Source organism: Dendrobates tinctorius, unplaced genomic scaffold (assembly GCF_039654945.1).
Source record: "Dendrobates tinctorius isolate UK_male_01 unplaced genomic scaffold, ASM3965494v1 ptg000064l, whole genome shotgun sequence".
Lineage (NCBI taxonomy): Eukaryota > Metazoa > Chordata > Amphibia > Anura > Dendrobatidae > Dendrobates > Dendrobates tinctorius.
This window is the reverse complement of record NW_027361732.1, coordinates 31,100,046-31,119,635: the sequence shown is the minus strand read 5'-3', so window position 1 is coordinate 31,119,635 and position 19,590 is coordinate 31,100,046. Positions and strand designations below refer to the sequence as shown.

At 42.6% G+C, this 19,590-nt stretch overlaps 1 protein-coding gene across 2 annotated transcripts in view; it reads right to left on the bottom strand.

The window, feature by feature from the left end:
• Positions 1-19,590, bottom strand: part of TDRD3 (tudor domain containing 3) — a 474,894-nt gene that overhangs the window by 79,835 nt on the left and 375,469 nt on the right. For both annotated transcript variants that reach the window (XM_073580356.1, XM_073580355.1), the window contains exons 11-12: positions 17,074-17,912; positions 2,717-2,842 (exon numbers count right to left, since the gene is read on the bottom strand). In XM_073580356.1, the coding sequence (XP_073436457.1) occupies positions 2,717-2,842; positions 17,074-17,912 (965 nt within the window). The remainder of the gene's footprint in view (positions 1-2,716; positions 2,843-17,073; positions 17,913-19,590) is intronic.

Sequence of the window (19,590 nt, the reverse complement as noted above, 5' to 3'; positions counted from 1 at the left end):
AGTACACAGTGAGCAATGGCTGTAAGCATGCTCTGGCACACTGGCCTTTTGCTGCATTAATATGCTGCAAAGATGGCTGTCAGTCCACGTACCGGGGTGTGCTTACAGTCACTATATATTGCGCCGTGACTCAAGTCACACTAGTACACCTCTTTGACTGAAAGTCAGAGAATGCTTGGAGAAATAAAGTTCATTTTCTCCTGGTAGCTGGGCTTTCAGTGCAGCAGAATCACAGCTTTAAGCCCCCGTCACACATAGCGATCTCGCTAGCGAGATCGCTGCTGAGTCACAAGTTTTGTGACGCAACAACGATCTCACCAGCGAGATCGCTGTGTGTGACACTGACCAGCGACCGGCCCCCTGCCGGTTATCGCTGATCGTTCTGGAATAGCCAGGACATTTTTTTGATCGCTGGTCTCCCGCTGGCCAGCATGAGACAGGCGGGAGACCAGCTATCCGCGCGCTGGTAACTAAGGTAAACGTTGGGTTTCTAAGTGGCGCGCGCTGCTTAGAAACGCGATGTGTACCTTAGTTACCAGCGCGCTGGTGCAGGGGAGCTGGTAACCAAGGTACACATCGGGTTTCTAAGCAGCGCGTGCCGCTTAGAAACCCGATGTGTACCTTGGTTACCAGCATACTGGTAACTAAGGTACACAGTGGGTAACTAAGCGACGTCCGTCGCTTGTTACCCATGTGTTGCTGGTGCTGATCGCTGGTGAAGCTGCTTGTTTGGCAGCTCACCAGCGATCATGTAGTGATGCACCAGCGATCCTGACAAGGTAATATCGTCGCTGGTGCGTAGCTATGTGTGACGGGGCCCTTAGAATGCTATTAGTCTGCAGATTAAGGGTCCTGTCACACATAGTGATCTCGCTAGTGAGATCGCTGCTGAGTCACAAGTTTTGTGACGCAACAGTGATCTCACCAGCGAGATCGCGACCTGCCCCCCTGCCGGTATCGCTGATCGCTCTTGGAAAGCCCTGGACATTTCTTTGATCGCTGGTCTCCCGCTGGTCAGCACGCATCGCTGCATGTGACAGGCGGGAGACCAGCGATCAGCTGGTAATTAAGGTAAACGCAGGGTTTCTAAGCACCGGGCGGTGCTTAGAAACCCGATGTGTACCTTAGTTACCAGCGCGCTGATACAGGGAGCTGGTAACTAAGGTACATATCGGGTTTCTAAGTGACGCACGTCCCTTAGAAACCCGATGTGTACCTTCGTTACCAGCTCTGTTATGATTGGGTCACCGAGGAGGAAAACAAGACCAAGCTAAGCCACAGAAAACTAGAGAGGTTGGTAACTAAGCGGATTGCAGACCCCTGATCCTATCCACACAACTAGCAGTAGCCGTGGAGCGTACCTACGATGATTCTAGACGCCTCAACACAGCCGGAGGACTAAATAAGCCTAAAGCAAGAAAAGGGGAAATCTAACCTGCCCAAGAGCAGACCCCAAAGGAATAGATAGCCCCCAAACATGTATTGTCAGTGAGACAAGATGAAAACACAAACACAGGTAGGAAAATATGCTGAGCAAACGATGGGGCCCACACTAACTAGAAAGGACAGGAAAGGAAAGATACTGTCTGCAATCATGCCAAAAAAACCCTGCAAAAATATCCAACACTTCTGATAGCAAAAAAACCCTGAAGTCACTAGACTTCACCCACTATATCAGCACTCTGGCATATTCTGAAAACAGAGCAAAAATGGGCCAATCTAATAAGGGACAAAAAGCAAACTGGCACAAGCAGTAACATAAGAATGGAAATTCAGCACAGCCCTAGCCGGGGCTGGCTGACCACACAAATCTGAATAGAAAAAACCAAATCAAATGTGAACAATAGCAAAGTACAGTTAGCTTGAGAAGGCAGGGACCGAGCTGGAAACTAAGACCTCAGGAGGCAGGAAAAATCACCAGCAGGGGCTAGAGGGAGTCGGCTGTCTTAAATCCAGTCAGACACTCCAGATGTCCAATCGTCGTCCTCATTATCAGGTGGCAGGTCTCTGTTAATTAGATCGGCTTCATTACCTCCTGCAACCACCAGAGGGAGCCCGGAAAGAGAACTCACGACTCCTTTGTCAATACAACCAGCTCCACCACCCTCACCAGCAACCAGAGGCAGACCAGAAAGTGAATTTGCAACACAGCTCCCTGCATCGGCGTCGCTGGTGCTGATCGCTGGTGAAGCTGTCTGTTTGACAGATCACCAGCACTCATGTAGCGACTCAACAGCGATCCTGACACGGGATCGCTGGTGAGTCGCTATGTGTCACGGGGCCTTAACTTGGGGACATAACAGGTTCCCTTTAAGTGTTCTATCACACCTAGAGACACTAATACCCGATTTGCATGTGAATTAAAATGCTAATTACTTGGGAATGCCACATTAGATTTCAAAGACTGGTATGTCCTTATATTCAGCTTGAAGGATGGGTTTGACCTTACTGAGAGAGTCTTGAAAGAGGACCTGTGTGCACTCTCAACATATCTAATTTATTAAATCGGTGAATTGTCTGTTAAATAATTCTGGGGAAATCTCTTGTAAGAGCTCAGAGTTGTGCAGTTCCTCGGTTGTTACTCTTAGTAATGCATGTGTAGAGTGACAAGGTGGCGTTCTCATTTCTATTATCCTTTCGACACATGACAGTTACATAATTCGCAATGGGCCTCAATCCATTTTAAATGACATACAGAATTAGAAACATCACTCACCCATGCTTCTGCCTGAATGGGTTTGATGTTTTCTAATAGTACTTCTTCATAGTTCCCATAATCGCTAAATTTTACGACAGCCGTGGTTCCAGAAGAGTGCAGGGCTTCAATCTCAGCTCTGTAATACTGTAAATAGATATGCACTTATTTATTACGTAGGTGAAGTTACTAATTAAAAATGTTCCTAAAAGTGATTTTGTTTCTCGTACAACATTTTATTTTTTAAATCAGGCAAAATGTCACCTTCTTAAAGTCCCACAAACAGTGAAGGAAATAATTATTTGATCCCTTGCTGATTTTGTAACTTTGCCCACTGACGAAGACATGAACAGTCTATAATTTTAATAAATTATATACATTTATTTGCATTTTGCAGTGAGAAATAAGTATTTGATCTCCTACCAACCATCAAGAGTTCTGGCTCCTGCAGACCAATTAGACGCACATAATCAACTCGTTACCTGCATTAAAAGGAACCTGTCAGCAGGATTGTGCTCCGTAACCTACACACAGTGTCAGGTCGGCGGCGTTATACTGATTAAAATGCTACCTTGGTTGATGAAATCTGTCTTGTGGTTGTTCTTTAATCTTTATTTTCAGTTTTGTGTTAATGAGATTCTCGTGCCCTAAGATGGGGTGGGGGTATGTGGTGCTCTGATTAGATATTCATAGTGCAGACTGCTGACAGGTCACTGAACCCTCACTGACCTGCCCCTGCCCCATAATGAATATATGTATATACTTTAAAAAAAAAAAAAAAATGCTTCTGCAGGCAAAAAAAAAAATCAAATTTGAAAAATACGCCTGCGTAGTAGCTGATTTTTTTTCCCTCTAGCTGAATAACCTGAATAAAATGTATTATTGGTACACAAAACATGCGATTTCGCTGCAGAGCAGGTGCCACGGCCAGCACCTGCCAGCAGAAGCGCTTTTTTTTTTTTTTTTTTTTTAAGTATATACAGATATATAATTATGCAAACTAGGGGGCAGGTCAGTGAAGGTTCAGTGACCTTTCTGCAGACTGCATTATGCATATGTAATCAGAGCACCACATACCCCAAACCCGCCTTAGGGAACGAGAATCTCATTAACACAAAACTGAAAATAAAGATTAAAGAACAACCACAAGACGGATTTCATCAACCAAGGTATCATTTTAATCAGTAAAACGGTGCCGACCTGACACACAAAGAAGGTTACTGTGCACAATCCTGTTCACAGGTTCCCTTTAAAGACAGCTGTCTTACATAGTGACCTGTTATGAATGAGGCAAAAACAGAAATACAAGCTAAGTCCAGAAAATCAGAGAAGTTGGCAACTATCAGATTGCAGACCCCTGAACCTATCAACACAACTAGCAGTAGCCGTGGGGGGTTCCTACGATGCCCTAGACCCCTCGATCACAGCCGGAGAATTAAATAGGCCTAAAGAAAGAAAGGGGAAATCTAAACTGCCCCAGAGCAGACCCCAAAGCAATAGGCAGCCCCCAACATATAATGACGGTGAAGCAAGATGAAAACACTAACACAGACAGAAAGATAGACTAAGCAAAGACGGGGCCCAAAACTACCTAGATTGGAAAGGACAGGAAGGCTGCTGTCTGCAATCTGCCAAAACCCTATCAAAGACAAAAGCCAACAAGCTGATATGAAAAAGGCCCTGAAGCAGCTAGGCTTCAAAAACTAAATCAGCACTCAGGTATTTTCAGAAGACAGAGCTAAAGGAATTCAGCACACCCCAGCAGGGAATGGCAGAAATCCAGAAAAACAAAGCAAAACAAAGTCAAAGCACAAATGCAAAAGGCCGAGCAGCAAACTTAGCTTTAGAGGAGCAGGAATTCAGACTGGTCTCCAAGGATCCCACAGAGAAATCACCCGCAGGGCAGAAGGGCGTCGGCAGCCTTATATCCAGTCAGTAACTCCACTCAGCCAGTCATCATCATCAGCCTCAGGTGCTTGATAATCAGGCTCACTACCTTTCTTTACCAGAAGAGGGAATCATAGAATCATAGAATCGTAGAGTTGGAAAGGACCTCCTGGGCCATCTGGTCCAACCCCCTGCTCAAAGCAGGATTCGCTAAATCATCCCAGTCAGATGTCTGTCCAGCCTCTGTTTGAAGACTTCCATTGAAGGAGAACTTACCACTTCTCGTGGCAGCCTGTTCCACTCATTGATCACTCTAACTGTCAAAAAGTTTTTTCTAATATCTAATCTGTGTCTCCTCCCATTCAGTTTCATCCCATTGCTTCTAGTCTTTCCTTGTGCAAATGAGAATAAAGTTGATCCTTCTACAATGTGACAGCCCTTTAGATATTTGTAGACAGCTATTAAGTCTCCTCTCAGTCTTCTCTTTTGCAATCTAAACATTCCCAAATCCTGCAACCTTTCCTCATAAGACAGGGTTTGCAGACCGGTCACCATTCTGGTCGCTCTTTTCTGAACTTGCTCCAGTTTGTTGATGTCTTTTTTAAAATGTGGTGCCCAAAACTGGACACAATATTCCAGATGAGGTCTGACCAAAGAGGAGTAGAGGGAAATAATGACTTCACGTGATCTAGACTGTATGCTTCTGTTAATACATCCTAGAATTGCATTTGCCTTTTTTGCTGCTGCATCACACTGTTGACTCATATTCAGTCTGTGATCTATTAGTATACCCAAGTCTTTTTCACATGTGCTGTCACTTAGCCCTATTCCTCCCATTCTATATAAGCTTTTTTCATTTTTATTGCCCAGATGTAGTACTTTGCATTTCTCCCTGTTAAAAACCATTCTGTTAGTTGCTGCCCACTTCTCCAGTTTATTTAAATCTTTTTGAATCCTCTCTCTCTCTTCTCTAGTATTAGCTATCCCTCCTAGCTTTGTGTCATCAGCAAATTTAATCAGTTTACCCTCAATTCCTTCATCTAAATCGTTGATAAAGATGTTGAACAATACAGGGCCCAGGACAGAGCCCTGTGGTACCCCACTTGAGACATTCTTCCAACTGGATGTGCAGCCATTTATGACCACTCTTTGGGTCCGATCACTAAGCCAGTTATGAATCCACCTAACAGTTGCCTTGTCCATTCCATACTTAGTCATTTTTTCAATAAGGATTGTATGAGAGACTTTGTCAAATGCTTTGCTGAAGTCAAGATATACTATATCTACAGCATTTCCTTGATCCACCCAATCAGTGATACCGTCATAGAAGGAAATTAAGTTAGTCTGACATGACTTATTAGTTACAAACCCATGCTGACTCTGCTTAATCACTTCGTTCTTATCCAGGTATTGACATACATGTTGTTTAATAATTTGTTCAAAGATCTTTCCTGGTATAGAAGTCAGACTCACCGGCCTATAGTTCCCTGGGTCCACCTTCTTCCCCTTTTTGAAGATAGGAACAACATTTGCTCTTCTCCAGTCTTCTGGCACTTCTCCTGTTCTCCAAGAATTTTCAAAGATTATGGAGAGGGGTTCAAAAATTTCTTCTGCTATCTCCTTCAGTACTCTGGGGTGTAATTCATCTGGACCTGGAGACTTGAATTCATTTAGGTTAGCTAAGTGTTTCCTCACTATCTTTCTGTTTATAGATATCCTGGATTCTTCTATTCCCTTAATAGGACAGTGAATAACAGTTGATGTTACATTTCCTTTCTGAGAGAAAACAGATGCAAAATAGGAATTTAAAAGTTCAGCCTTCTCAACATCCTGTCTTACCATTTCATCATTTTCATCCTGTAAAAATCCTATAGCATCTTTGACTTTTCTTTTACTTTTGACATATCCCCAAAATCCTTTATTATTGTTTTTGACATCTCTTGCAAGCCTCAATTTATTTCCAGCTTTAAATAATCTGATTTGTGCCCTGCAGGTTCTGCAGACAGCATTATATTCTTCTTTTGATATGCCTCCCTCTTTCCATTTTATAAACATTTTTTTCTTCCTTTTTAGCATGTGCTTAAGTTCTGTGTTCATCCATCCTGGTTTCCTTAAATGCTTCCTATTCTTCCCTCTTTTCGGAATTGTTAACAACTGTGCTTTGAGAATTTCATTTTTCAAGATTTCCCATCCCTCCTGGACATTTTTGTCTTTTAGGATATCCAGCCATTGGATCCCTCCAATTCTCTTTCTGAATCCCTTAAAATCTGCCTTTCTGAAATCTAACCTTGACGTCTGAGTCTTCACAGGTCTTCCGCCTCTAGTTATCCAAAATTCTAAAATAGCATGGTCACTACCTCCTAGGGTCCCAGCCACTTTTACCTCCTCAACCATTTCCTCCCTGTTTATAAGGATTAGATCCAAGGTAGCAGTTCCCCTTGTTTTCTCCCTTACCTTTTGGAAGATAAAGTTGTCAGCAAGAGAGGATAAGAATTTACTTGACCTGTTAGTTTTGCCTGAGAGAGATTCCCAACAAATGTCTGGATAGTTGAAATCTCCCATGACAACTATGTCATATTTTTTGGAGAACTTGGCCATTTGATGCATAAAGAGTTCATCCATATCTTCAGCTTGCACAGGTGGCCTGTAGTAAATGCCTACAATGGTGTCCTTTCCATTGTTCTGTCCTTGTATTCTTACCCAAACAGTTTCCACAGAACTCCCAGTCTCTGAAGCTTCAATCTCTGTGCAGATATACGTGTTTCTAACATACAATGCGACACCCCCTCCTCGTTTATCAAGTCTGTTTCTTGCAAATAAGTTGTATCCTTCTAGTCTTGTATTCCAATCATGTGTATTGTCCCACCAAGTTTCAGTGATTCCAATGACATCATATTTCTTTTCCTGTGTTAGTAGTTCCAAATCTCCTTGTTTGTTGCCCATGCTTTGTGCATTAGTATAGAAGCATTTTAGTTTGTGATTGGTTTCTCTTCAATATTTTTATTAATTAGATTCTTTCGTCTTTGTTCTTCCTTTCCACTTCTAATAGTAGAGTTCTCAATAGCATTTGTCAGGTGTATGGCTTTTTCAGGTCTTTTGCTTCCCTTCCCTTCCCAGGGAGTTCCTCGGGCCTCAGTAATGAAGGGGAAAATGAACTCACAACAGTACCTCCCCCTTGAGGAGGGGTCATCGAACCCTCCACTACGCCACCAGGGCGATCAGGGTGAGCCCGATGAAAGGCACGCACCAATCTTTTGGCATGAATATCAGAGGCAGAGACCCAGGAATTATCCTCCTGACCATAACCCTTCCACTTAACCAAATACTGGAGTCTCCGTCTAGCCAGACGGGAATCCAGTACTTTCTCTACCTCATATTCCATGTTACCTTCAACCAATACAGGGTCTGGAGGTGCCACCCCCGGAACAACAGGTTCAACAAACCTCTTCAACAAAGATTTATGGAACACATTATGGATTTTAAATGTGACAGGAAGAGCCAAACGAAAAGAGACCGGATTAATAATCTCCACAATCTTGTAAGGTCCAATAAATCTAGGCTTAAACTTAGGAGAAGCCACATTCATAGCAATATTTTTTGATGATAACCACACCATATCACCAACCTTAAACTAGGGACCAATGGTCCTATGTCGGTTGGAAAACCGCTGGGCCTTTTCCTGGGAGAGAGATAACTTATCCACCACTTGGTCCCAGATCTGGTGCATTCTCTCCACCACAGTGTCAACACCTGGGCAGGCAGAGGGCTCCACCTGCCCTGAAGAAAATCGAGGATGAAACCCAAAGGTACAAAAAAAGGTGACATCAAAGTGGCAGAACTAGCTCTATTATTTAAAGCAAATTCGGCCAAGGGCAAAAATGAAACCCAATCATCCTGATCAGCAGAAATAAAACATCTCAAATATGACTCCAAGGTCTGGTTTGTTCTCTCTGTCTGCCCATTGGTCTGAGGGTGAAAAGCAGAGGAAAAGGACAACTGAATTCCCAGCCTGGAACAGAAAGTTCTCCAAAATCTAGACACAAACTGGACTCCTCTGTCAGATACAATGTTCTCAGGAATCCCGTGCAAACGAACCACCTGTTGTAAAAACAGGGGACCCAACTCAGAGGAAGACGGCAACTTAGGGAGTGGTACAAGATGAACCATCTTAGAGAACCTATCACAAATGACCCAAATAACAGTCATCCTTTGAGAGACAGGCATATCAGAGATGAAATCCATTGAAATATGGGTCCATGGCCTCTTGGGAACAGGCAAAGGCATCAACAACCCACTAGAGCGAGAACACTGTTTAGACCGGGAGCACGTCCCACAGGACTGCACAAAATTCCTGACATCACGAGACAAGGAGGGCCACCAAAAAAACCGACTCACCAGATCTCTAGTACCAAAAATACCTGGATGACCAGCCAAAGCAGAGCAATGAACTTCAGACATCACTCTCTTCTTCCACTGGTCAGGAACATACAACTTTCCACTGGAACAACGCTCAGGTTTGTCCTCCTGGAACTCTTCCAGAGCACGTCTCAAATCGGGCGAGATGGCAGAAAGAACTACCCCTTCGCCTAAGATGGTAGCAGGCTTGGTCACCACAGGAGAATCAGGAAACAAACTCCTAGAGAGGGCGTCTGCCTTGAAATTCTTCGTTCCAGGAAGAAAAGAAACCACAAAATCAAAACGTGTAAAAAACAAGGCCCACCTAGCCTGTCTAGGGTTCAAGCGCTTAGCCGACTCTAGGTAAATCAAATTCTTGTGGTCAGTGAGGACCACGACTTGATGCTTAGCTCCCTCCAACCAATGTCTCCACTCCTCAAATGCCCATTTCATGGCCAACAGTTCCCTATTCCCCACATCATAGTTACGTTCAGATGGAGAGAACTTTCGGGAAAAGAAAGCACAGGGATTCATTTTAGATGTTACAGGATCCTTTTGGGACAAAACAGCTCCTGCACCAATCTCAGAAGCATCCACCTCTACCTGGAATGAAAGTGAGACATCAGGTTGCCGCAAAACCGGGGCGGAGGTGAATCTTCGCTTCAGCTCCTGAAAGGAAGAAACAGCCTCCGGAGACCAATTTAACACATCAGCACCCTTCTTAGTCAAATCAGTCAATGGCTTGGCAATACTAGAAAATTTTGCTATAAATTTCCGATAAAAATTAGCAAAACCCAAAAACTTCTGGAGGGCCTTCAAAGAAGTGGGCTGAACCCAATCGTAAATGGCCTGTACCTTGGCCGGGTCCATTTCCATAGTTGACGTGGGACAAAATAAATCCCAAAAAAGAAATCCTCTGTACTCCAAAAAGGCATTTAGATCCCTTGACATAAAGGGAATTCTCCCTCAAGATCCAGAACACAGTCCGAATATGTTCCACATGAGAATCCCAATCCTTGGAGAAGATCAAAATATCATCCAGATAGATAATCAAAAATTTATCGACAAAATCTCGGAAAATATCGTTCATGAAGCACTGGAAGACAGAAGGGGCATTAGTGAGCCCAAAAGGCATCACCAGGTACTCAAAATGTCCCTCCGGAGTATTAAACGCCGTCTTCCATTCATCCCCATGCTTAATGCGAATAAGATTATACGCCCCCCTGAGGTCAAGCTTGGTAAACCAGCAAGCACCTTTAACTCTGGAGAATAGATCAGAAATCAGGGGTAACGGATACTGATATTTAACAGTAATTTTGTTGAGGGCACGATAATCAATACGAGGTCTTAATGATCCATCCTTTTTGGCTACAAAAAAAAAAACTGGCACCTAAGGGTGACGAGGATGGTCTAATATGACCCTTCTCCAACGCCTCCTTAATATAGGATCGCATAGCCTCGTGCTCGGGTACAGATAAATTGAAGAGCCGACCCTTGGGAAATTTACACCCCGGGCTCAGTTCAATTGCACAGTCATAACTCCTATGAGGAGGCAGAGACGCAGACTCATTCTCACTAAATACATCATAAAAGTCCGCCAAATAATCAGGAACATCATGCGACTGAGGTGAGGTGGAAAACACCGGAGCCTCACTAAAGGCACACCGACAACCCCAACTCACCACAGACACAGATTTCCAATCCAAAACTGGATTATGAATTTGTAACCAGGGAAACCCCAGAACAATAGTATCATGCAGATTATGCAACACCAAAAATCTGCAATTTTCTTGATGGTCTGGGGCGACCCGCATTACCACCTGGGTCCAAAACTGAGGTTTATTTTTAGCCAAAGGAGTAGCATCAATCCCCCTCAAAGGGATAGGCGTCTGCAGAGGTGTCATCGGAAATCCACAACGTTTAGCAAAATCCAAGTCCATTAGGTTTAGGGCTGCTCCCGAATCCACAAAAGCCTTGGCGGAAAATGTGGACAGGGAGCAGATCAGAGTAATAGCCAGAAGAAACTTAGGTTGAACACCACCAACAGAAAACGTGTGTGCAAAGCGTTTCTATCGTTTAGGACAGACAGAAATATGAGAGGCATCTCCACAGAAAAAACACAACTTATTACGCCTTCTGAACTCCTGACGCTGCTCTCTGGAAAAAACTCTATCACATTGCATAGGTTCAGACATTTGTTCAACAGGTGGCAACACCTCTCGTGCAGCTTTGCGTTCGCGCAAACGCCGATCAACCTGAATGGCTAATAACATAGAATCGTCAAGACCAGAGGGAACAGGAATCCCACCATACTATCTTTTACGGCTTCTGACAACCCCTTCCGAAAGAGAGCAGCCAAGGCACTATCATTCCAGGTAGTAAGTACTGCCCACTTTCGGAATTTTTGACAGTACAATTCTGCAGAATCACGACCCTGGTTCAATGCCAGCAGGGTCTTTTCAGCCTGATCAATGGCATTAGGTTCGTCATACAACAACCCCAAGGCCTGAAAAAATGCGTTCACATTAGTCAGAATAGGATCATCTGGTTTCAAAGAAAACGCCCAATCCTGGGGATCGCCACGCAGCAAAGAGATGACAATTTTAACCTGCTGCGCGGAGCTCCCTGACGAGTTAGGCTTCAAGGCAAAAAATAATTTACAATTATTTTTGAAATTCAAAAATTTAGACTGATCCCCAAAAAATACATCAGGTGTAGGAATCTTTGGTTCAGCAGCATGTGAATGAGCAAGGTAGGCGGAAATTCCCCGCACTTCCGCGGCGAGCTGCTCCACACGATCAGACAATTGCTTTATCTGCATTGAGAGAAAAAAAAATTCCCCCTACGGCCTCAGAGATATAGAGGAAAAAATATACACTTTTTTTTTTTTTTTTTTTACAATTCTTTCCTGCTATTGAGTACCCTAGGATCTGTGGTATGGCGGGTGATTCTGTTATGAATGAGTCACCGTAGGAGGCAAAAACAGAAATTCAAGCTAAGTCCAGAAAACCAGAGAAGTTGGAAACTATCAGATTGCAGACCCCTGAACCTATCAACACAACTGGCAGTAGCCGTGGGGGGTTCCTACGATGCCCTAGACCCCTCGATCACAGCCGGAGAATTAAATAGGCCTAAAGAAAGAAAGGGGAAATCTAAACTGCCCCAGAGCAGACCCCAAAGCAATAGGCAGCCCCCAACATATAATGACGGTGAAGCAAGATGAAAACACTAACATAGACAGAAAGATAGACTGAGCAAAGACGGGACCCAAAACTACCTAGATAGGAAAGGACAGGAAGGCTGCTGTCTGCAATCTGCCAAAACCCTATCAAAGACAAAAGCCAACAAGCTGATATGAAAAAGGCCCTGAAGCAGCTAGGCTTCAAAAACTAAATCAGCACTCAGGTATTTTCAGAAGACAGAGCTAAAGGAATTCAGCACACCCCAGCAGGGAATGGCAGAAATCCAGAAAAACAAAGCAAAACAAAGTCAAAGCACAAATGCAAAAGGCCGAGCAGCAAACTTAGCTTTAGAGGAGCAGGAATTCAGACTGGTCTCCAAGGATCCCACAGAGAAATCACCCGCAGGGCAGAAGGGCGTCGGCAGCCTTATATCCAGTCAGTAACTCCACTCAGCCAGTCATCATCATCAGCCTCAGGTGTTTGATAATCAGGCTCACTACCTTTCTTTACCAGAAGAGGGAGTTCCTCGGGCCTCAGTAATGAAGGGGAAAATGAACTCACAACAGTGACCTTTACAAAAGACTCCTGTCCACACACTCAATCAGTCAGACTAACATGAGAAAGACCAAAGAGGTTTATAAGGATGTCAGGGACAAGATCATAAATCTGCACAAATCTGGAATGGGATACAAAACCATAAGTAAGGCGCTGGGTAAGAAGGAGACAACTGTTGGTGCAATAGTAAGAAAATAGAAGTAATACAAAATGACTATCAATTGACATCGATCTGGGGAACCATGCAAAATCTCACCTTGTGGGCTACACTTGCTCATGAGGAAGGTGAGAGATCATCCTAAAACTACATGGGGGGAATTTGTTAATGATCTCAAGGCAGCTGGGACCACAGTCACAAATAAAACCACTGGTAACGTACTACGCCGTAAAGGTTTAAAATCCTGCAGTGCCTGCAAGGTCCCCCCTGCTCAAGAAGCCACATGTGCAGGCCTGACAGAAGTTTGCCAATGGACACCTGAATGATTCTGTGAGTGATTGGGAGAAGGTGCTGTGGTCAGATAAGACAAAAATTGAGCTCTTTGGCATTAACTAAACTCACGGTGTTTTGAAGGAACAGAAATGCTGCCTATGACCCAAAGAACACCGTCCCCATTATCAAGCATGGATGTGGAAACATTATGTTTTGGGGGTGTTTCTCTGCTAAGGGCACAGTACTACTTCACCGCATCAATGGGAGAATGGATGGAACCATGTACCGTAAAATCCTGAATGACAACTTCCTTCCCTCCACCAGGACATTAAAAATGGGTTGTGGCTGGGTCTTCCAGCAAGACAATGACCCAAAACATACAGCCATGTCAACAAAGGAGTGGCTCAAAAAGAAGCACATTAAGGTCAAGGAGTGGCCTAGCCAGTCTCCAGACCTTAATCCCACAGAAAACTTATGGAGGGAGTTGAAGCTCAGAGTTGCCAAGTGACAGCCTCAAAATCTTAATGATTTAGAGATGATATGTGAAGAGGAGTGGACCAAAATTCCTCCTGACATGTGCACAAACCTCATCATCGACTACAAAAAATTTCTGACTGCTGTGCTTGCCAACAAGGGTTTTGCCACCAAGTATTAAGTCTAGTTTGCCAGAGGGATCAAATACTTATTTCTCACTTCAAAATGCAAATAAATTTATACAATGTGATTTTCAGGATTTTATTTTCGATATTCTAACTCTCACTGTTAAAATTAAGGTACCCTTAAAATTATAGTCTGTTCATGTCTGTCTGTCAGTGGGCAAACTTACAAAATCAGCAAGGGATCAAATAATTATTTCCTTCACTGTAATACAAAACAATATTACAATTCTGTATCAAAATGAACACCACTTCCATTTACTTCTTCAATTTTCATCTGACTAGATAATTGAGCTACACTGTTGACTTATGATTTAAAAAATATAAATACTGTAAAGCTCTTATAAGCAAATGCGTCAATGAAAAGTTTGTAACACAAAAGTTATTTCTGTGTTTATTTGGAAATCTTTTTTAAAGGTGGCCATGGCAAGCATATGTAATAGATCTACCTCTTCTCCAGTGTTGGTGGGCTTGATTTTAAGGGATTCCATAGTATAAAATATAAAAGCCTTGTTGTACAGTTAGCCAAGAAACAACTTTGAATTATTTCCAATGACCTCTAGCCATCTGAACCTGCAGGGCTGATCACATCTAATTGCCATATTATTTGAGGTTACACAAACAACCTATTTCTTAACTCTACAAACTGAAACATTACACATTATATATAGATAGTAACATCTAAATTTTTCAAGAAGCCTTGGAAAGTATTTTACTGAATTGCTTGTTTTTGGCTTAACATTATTGTTATAATTAATTTCTTTGCAGCCTCCTTGAATTCTCATACATTTCAGTCTGCTCAATCTTGTTCAGCGTGAATCTTTCAGATGACCTCTCTGAGGGCTCAGAGTGTAGCCCCTACCCTGAATAAAAATCTAAGCAGATGTATTTCTAACCAAATAGAATAAATGGAAATCGTAAATTTATGAGTGTCCGGGTAGAGGCAAGATGAGTAAGCAACCATGCATTAGAATCAGATCTCTGCCTTTACTGCCCTCTGATTAGAGCATTACACTGGTGACAAATTCTCATTAACTATTGCCACATACATAACTTAATTAACACCTTTATATTAAAAAAAAGGCAACTTAACGTATTTTTCGGACTATACGATGCACTTTTTTCCCAAAAAAATTTGGGACAAAACGGGGGTGCGTATTTTAGTCAGAATATACCGTAATTACAATTAGCGAGGTGGCAGCATGAGTCGGGCGATTCTTACTGTGGTCCAACGCTGCAGGGCGATGATCTCACTCCTATCCCAGTGCAGCAGGCGCGGCAGAGCTCGGTGGTGCAGGGAGGGCAACATTTTGTGAAAGCCCGGGGCCAAGCACTTCCATTGTCTCAATGCTGTGGCCTCTGGAGGCAGTACATGCGCAGATGAGATCTCGGGACGAGATCGCTTTGCCGAGATCTCAATCTGCGCATTCGCTGCCTCCAACGGCCATTTCCCCGGAGGCCACAGCATCGAGGCAATAGAAGTGCGCGGACTCCGGGCTTTCACAAAATGTCGCCGGAGCCCCCACCGAACCTGCTGCACCAGTCTTGGGATGGGATTTCCCAGAGACCACCGCATCGCAGTGTGGGGCTTTCACAAAATGTCGGCGGAGCCCCCCGCCCCACCGAACCTGCCGCACTAGTCTGGGTCATATAATCTCCAGACCACCAAACACCCCCTGTGACTCCACCAGTGGTTCTGATCTCCTCAGGTTAAGCCGAATTCAGGACTGTAAGATGGACCCTCATTTGACGATTATTTTTTTTCCCCCATATTCCTTCTGAAAATTTAGGGTGCGTCTCATGGTCCAAAATAGTCCAAAAAATACAGTAGATCTGTTTTTATTTTTAAATTTCCAATACTATCAAATCTTTATTCAGTCTAACAATCGCGGGTTTAGTAGAGCTCTGCTCGCGACTATTAAAATTTTAAATGCCACTGTTAAACTCTGAAAGCAGCATTTCACACGTGCAAGCATGGGGGAAGCATCATTCCATGCGTCCATCAGTATGCCAGTGATGTGATCACGGCTCGCTGATGGGTTGCAATGACAGCCGGGGGGTCTGTTGTAGATCACCGCACTTGTCATTATCGAGTAAAGATATTAAAAAAAAAACAAAAAAAACTTATGTGGTATGCCATGCTCAGAAAGGTCCGATCTATCAAAACATAAAGATGATTAGCCCGATTGGTAAACAATGTAAATAGAAAAAATTAAGAACAACAAAATTTATTTTTCTTTTGGCCGCTGCAATTCTGCAAAAAATTCCTATTCATAAGAACCTGTGTCTTGGCTCTGGTTGTCAGGATGCCGTCAGCGTCACTCACCTACCAATATGGAAGTGAGTGGTGGCAGAGCAACCCTTTAATATAAATATTTTTTTTACAGTAAATTTAAATGGAATCTGCCAGCAGATTTTTGCCATTTACTTTGAGAGCAGCATAATGCAGGAAGTGAGAGCCGGAGTACAGAGACGTGTCACTTATTAAAATGTGAGTTGTAATTTTAATATAAATCAGTATTTTATCAGCAGCACATTATCACTGTAGGACTACATGTCATGTGCAAGTCAGACTTATCTTTGCAACCATTCTCCCCACCACTGATTTGCAGCTTGCTGACAGTTTACAGTGTACAAAGCAAGCTGCCAGTAAAAGTTGTAAGCGAAGTTATACAGAGTGCAGAAGTCTTAGCTCTGCTACTTCTACATCGGTCAAAACAGGGGTTCTATCAAAACTACACCAAGTCGTCCAGTAAGTGATACATCCATCGTTGGAATCAGGCTCTGACTCTACATTATGCTGCTGTCAGATTCCATAGCAAAAACCTGCTAACAGATTCCCTTTAAAAACTTACAATCAGTCTTGTGCTTATCAAGTTTAATCAAGACATTTACCAGTGTCAGAATTTATGTAATTTACTGTACAATAGAAGTAAACACAGTTTGCAAGGCCCTGTCCACACATTAAAAAAATCTGCACGTGGTGGCATTTTAAACCAAAATAATTTCATTTTTGATGTAGAAACATTACAATTTTTCAATGAAAATATAAAATATCTCTTTCAGACGACCACACTTATCCAGAGCAGATTTCTTGAGACAGATATTCATTTCCACCATATATTATGCATACTATCAAATTTGAGAAGCTCACCCTGTAGAAGACCAATTTTAAATGCAATTTTTGGGTGATCATCTCAAAGATGTTTTACTGTACCTCAGCTTTATCCCAGCTAATAAAAAGTAATGTATAGCTATGTCTGAATATCATACCTTATTATCTTCCCAGTAAAGCGCTAAACACTCATCCCCTGGTCTCCAGCTAAAGATGGGGTAGACATTATCCATAATTCGCTCTGGTTTTATCGGACCAGATCTCTTTTTAGAGTTATTGGTGCAGAACATCATCTTATTTCTATCCTCTTGTGTGGAATTCAGGTTTGATCCTATTGGTTTTATAGGACCCATTCTTCGTCCTTTTTGCTCAAGTTCTCCATTTGGTAAATCATTAGCATCATCTTTTACTAATGTTGCATGGTAGTTTGAGGAGTCCGCATTGGCACCAATAGATTTCTCATTTGGTAAATTAGTGTATGGTTCACTGTTACTTGTCCGTGGTCTCCTGTCAATATAAAATTCAGAATTGTGTCTTTGGTCTTCCCTTCTACGTTTTTGCTGGACAACCTCTGCATTATTACTCTGAATGCTGGTGTCCTCTCTTGAGTCAAGGAGGTTAGGACCTTTTACTGTCCTACATTGCATAGTATTATCTCTTTTTTTAAACGTACCATCATTTTGGAAACTAGAGGAAGAATGTGAAAAATCTTTTAATCGATCATTCCTTTGATATCCTCTTTCGCACTTACTCCTGTCTTCCAACCATGGTTCTGAACTGTGTTTTTCTGGTCCTCGACTTCTTGGTGCCCCATTACCTTCAAATTGTCTAGACGAGTGTACATCTCTTTGAAAACGAGGGGGCTTTTCATTCCTTGGGCCTCTAGAATCATTTCTAGAAAACTGACGAGACTGGATGTAATCCTTCACTCCATTTTGCTCCACATGTTGAACTCTGTGTTGCCCTTGGCTTTGAGGTTGAGTTTGTGGCTTGTTGTCTGCAAGAAATAAACTCGTGGTGAATTTAAAGTTTTAGAAAATGGGAAACAGACAATGTAAGATTAATGTACATACTGTATATACATACTGTAAATATTGGTTTCTGAATTAAAGAGATAAAAACAACCAACATAATTACTAAATATAGCTAATGGAAAAGCAAACTATCAGGTGCAAATATTAACTGAACCTTAACTAAAGGACTGACAACATAACCAACGCATCATGATGCTTACCTCAACATGGGCAATCTAAAGGAACATTTGAAGGCATGAAGCAGTGTTAGTTGACTAAGAATAATGCAATTTGCTTACAAAACAGGCAGACGTATAATGTGATTGTATATCTTTGTGAAGTGGGGCATCAAAAGAGAGAAGATCTGGATAAACAGTGGTAGATGCTTCTTAGAAAAGGTTAATAAAATTATTTATTATTATGGCTTACTCAGTAATGGTCCCAGAAAGATTTTATTCTAAAGGATTCTATGGAACTATATAAAAACAGTCCAGAAATCGAAGACACCAAAATCATACAAATACTGATAGGAGCTTAAAAAAAATTATCCCCAAACTTACAAATATATACCTATCCAAAGGGCGCATTGTAAAATATAATTAGATAGAATGTAAGTCCGCAAGGACAGGGTCCTCTCCCCTCTGTACCAGTCTGTCATTGTAAATTTGTTTACTGTTAACGATATGTAGACCTTTGTATGTAACCCCCTTCTCATGTACAGCACCATGGAATTAATGGCGCTATATAAATAAATAACAATAATAATAATAATAATAATAAATTCTAAGAAGAAATGTATTAAATCACCACTTTAGAGTTTTTTTGTTTTATCGCTGGAGTGGTGCCACTAATCTAAGGCTAGTTTCACATTTGCGCTTTCTAGCGCAGCGACAGCCTGCGCACGGCCGCCGCTAAGCCCTGCCCCCTCCCGGCTCCCTGCCCGCCCCATCCGGTCATCGCCTCCTACTAGCGCACATGGACGCTTGCGATCTGCGCACCCTATCTTTAGCATAGGGTGCGCAGATCATGCGCTGGCTGTGCGCTAGCAGGATTTTGGTGTGCGCTGCGCACTTTTGAAGGTGCGCCCGTGTGCGCCGAAATGCAACATGCTGCGTTCGAGGCACATATCAGCTGTTCAAATCAGCTGACATGCCGGGAAAGATGTGGGCTTAGTGCCAGAGCCCTCATCAAAGGTAGAGACAAGAGATTCACAGTACATGTACGGCACATGTCGTGAAGGGGTTAAAGGAAATTTATTTCCAGGTTTTTGCCACCTAATCGGAAAACAGCATAATGTAGACACAGAGACCCTTATTACGGTAATGTGTCACGTAGTGGTTTGCTTGTTGTAGTTTTGATAAAAATACTATTTTTATCAGCAGGAGATTATCATTAGTGAACTTTTAAACCAGGTAGTTAAGTATACTTATGTGCTCTGTATATTCCTGCCTGACTGATTTGTAGCTTTCAGTGTACACTGCACATGGGCAGGAAGCTGCCAATCAGTAGTGTGGGTGGAGTTATACAGAGCTCAGCATTCAGAGAACTGCTAGACCTGCAACGGATAAAACAGTGAATGTATCAAAATGACCGCAAACTAAGTGACATATTCCTAAAATCAGGGTCTCTGCAGCTACATTATGCTGCTCTTAGATGAGGTAG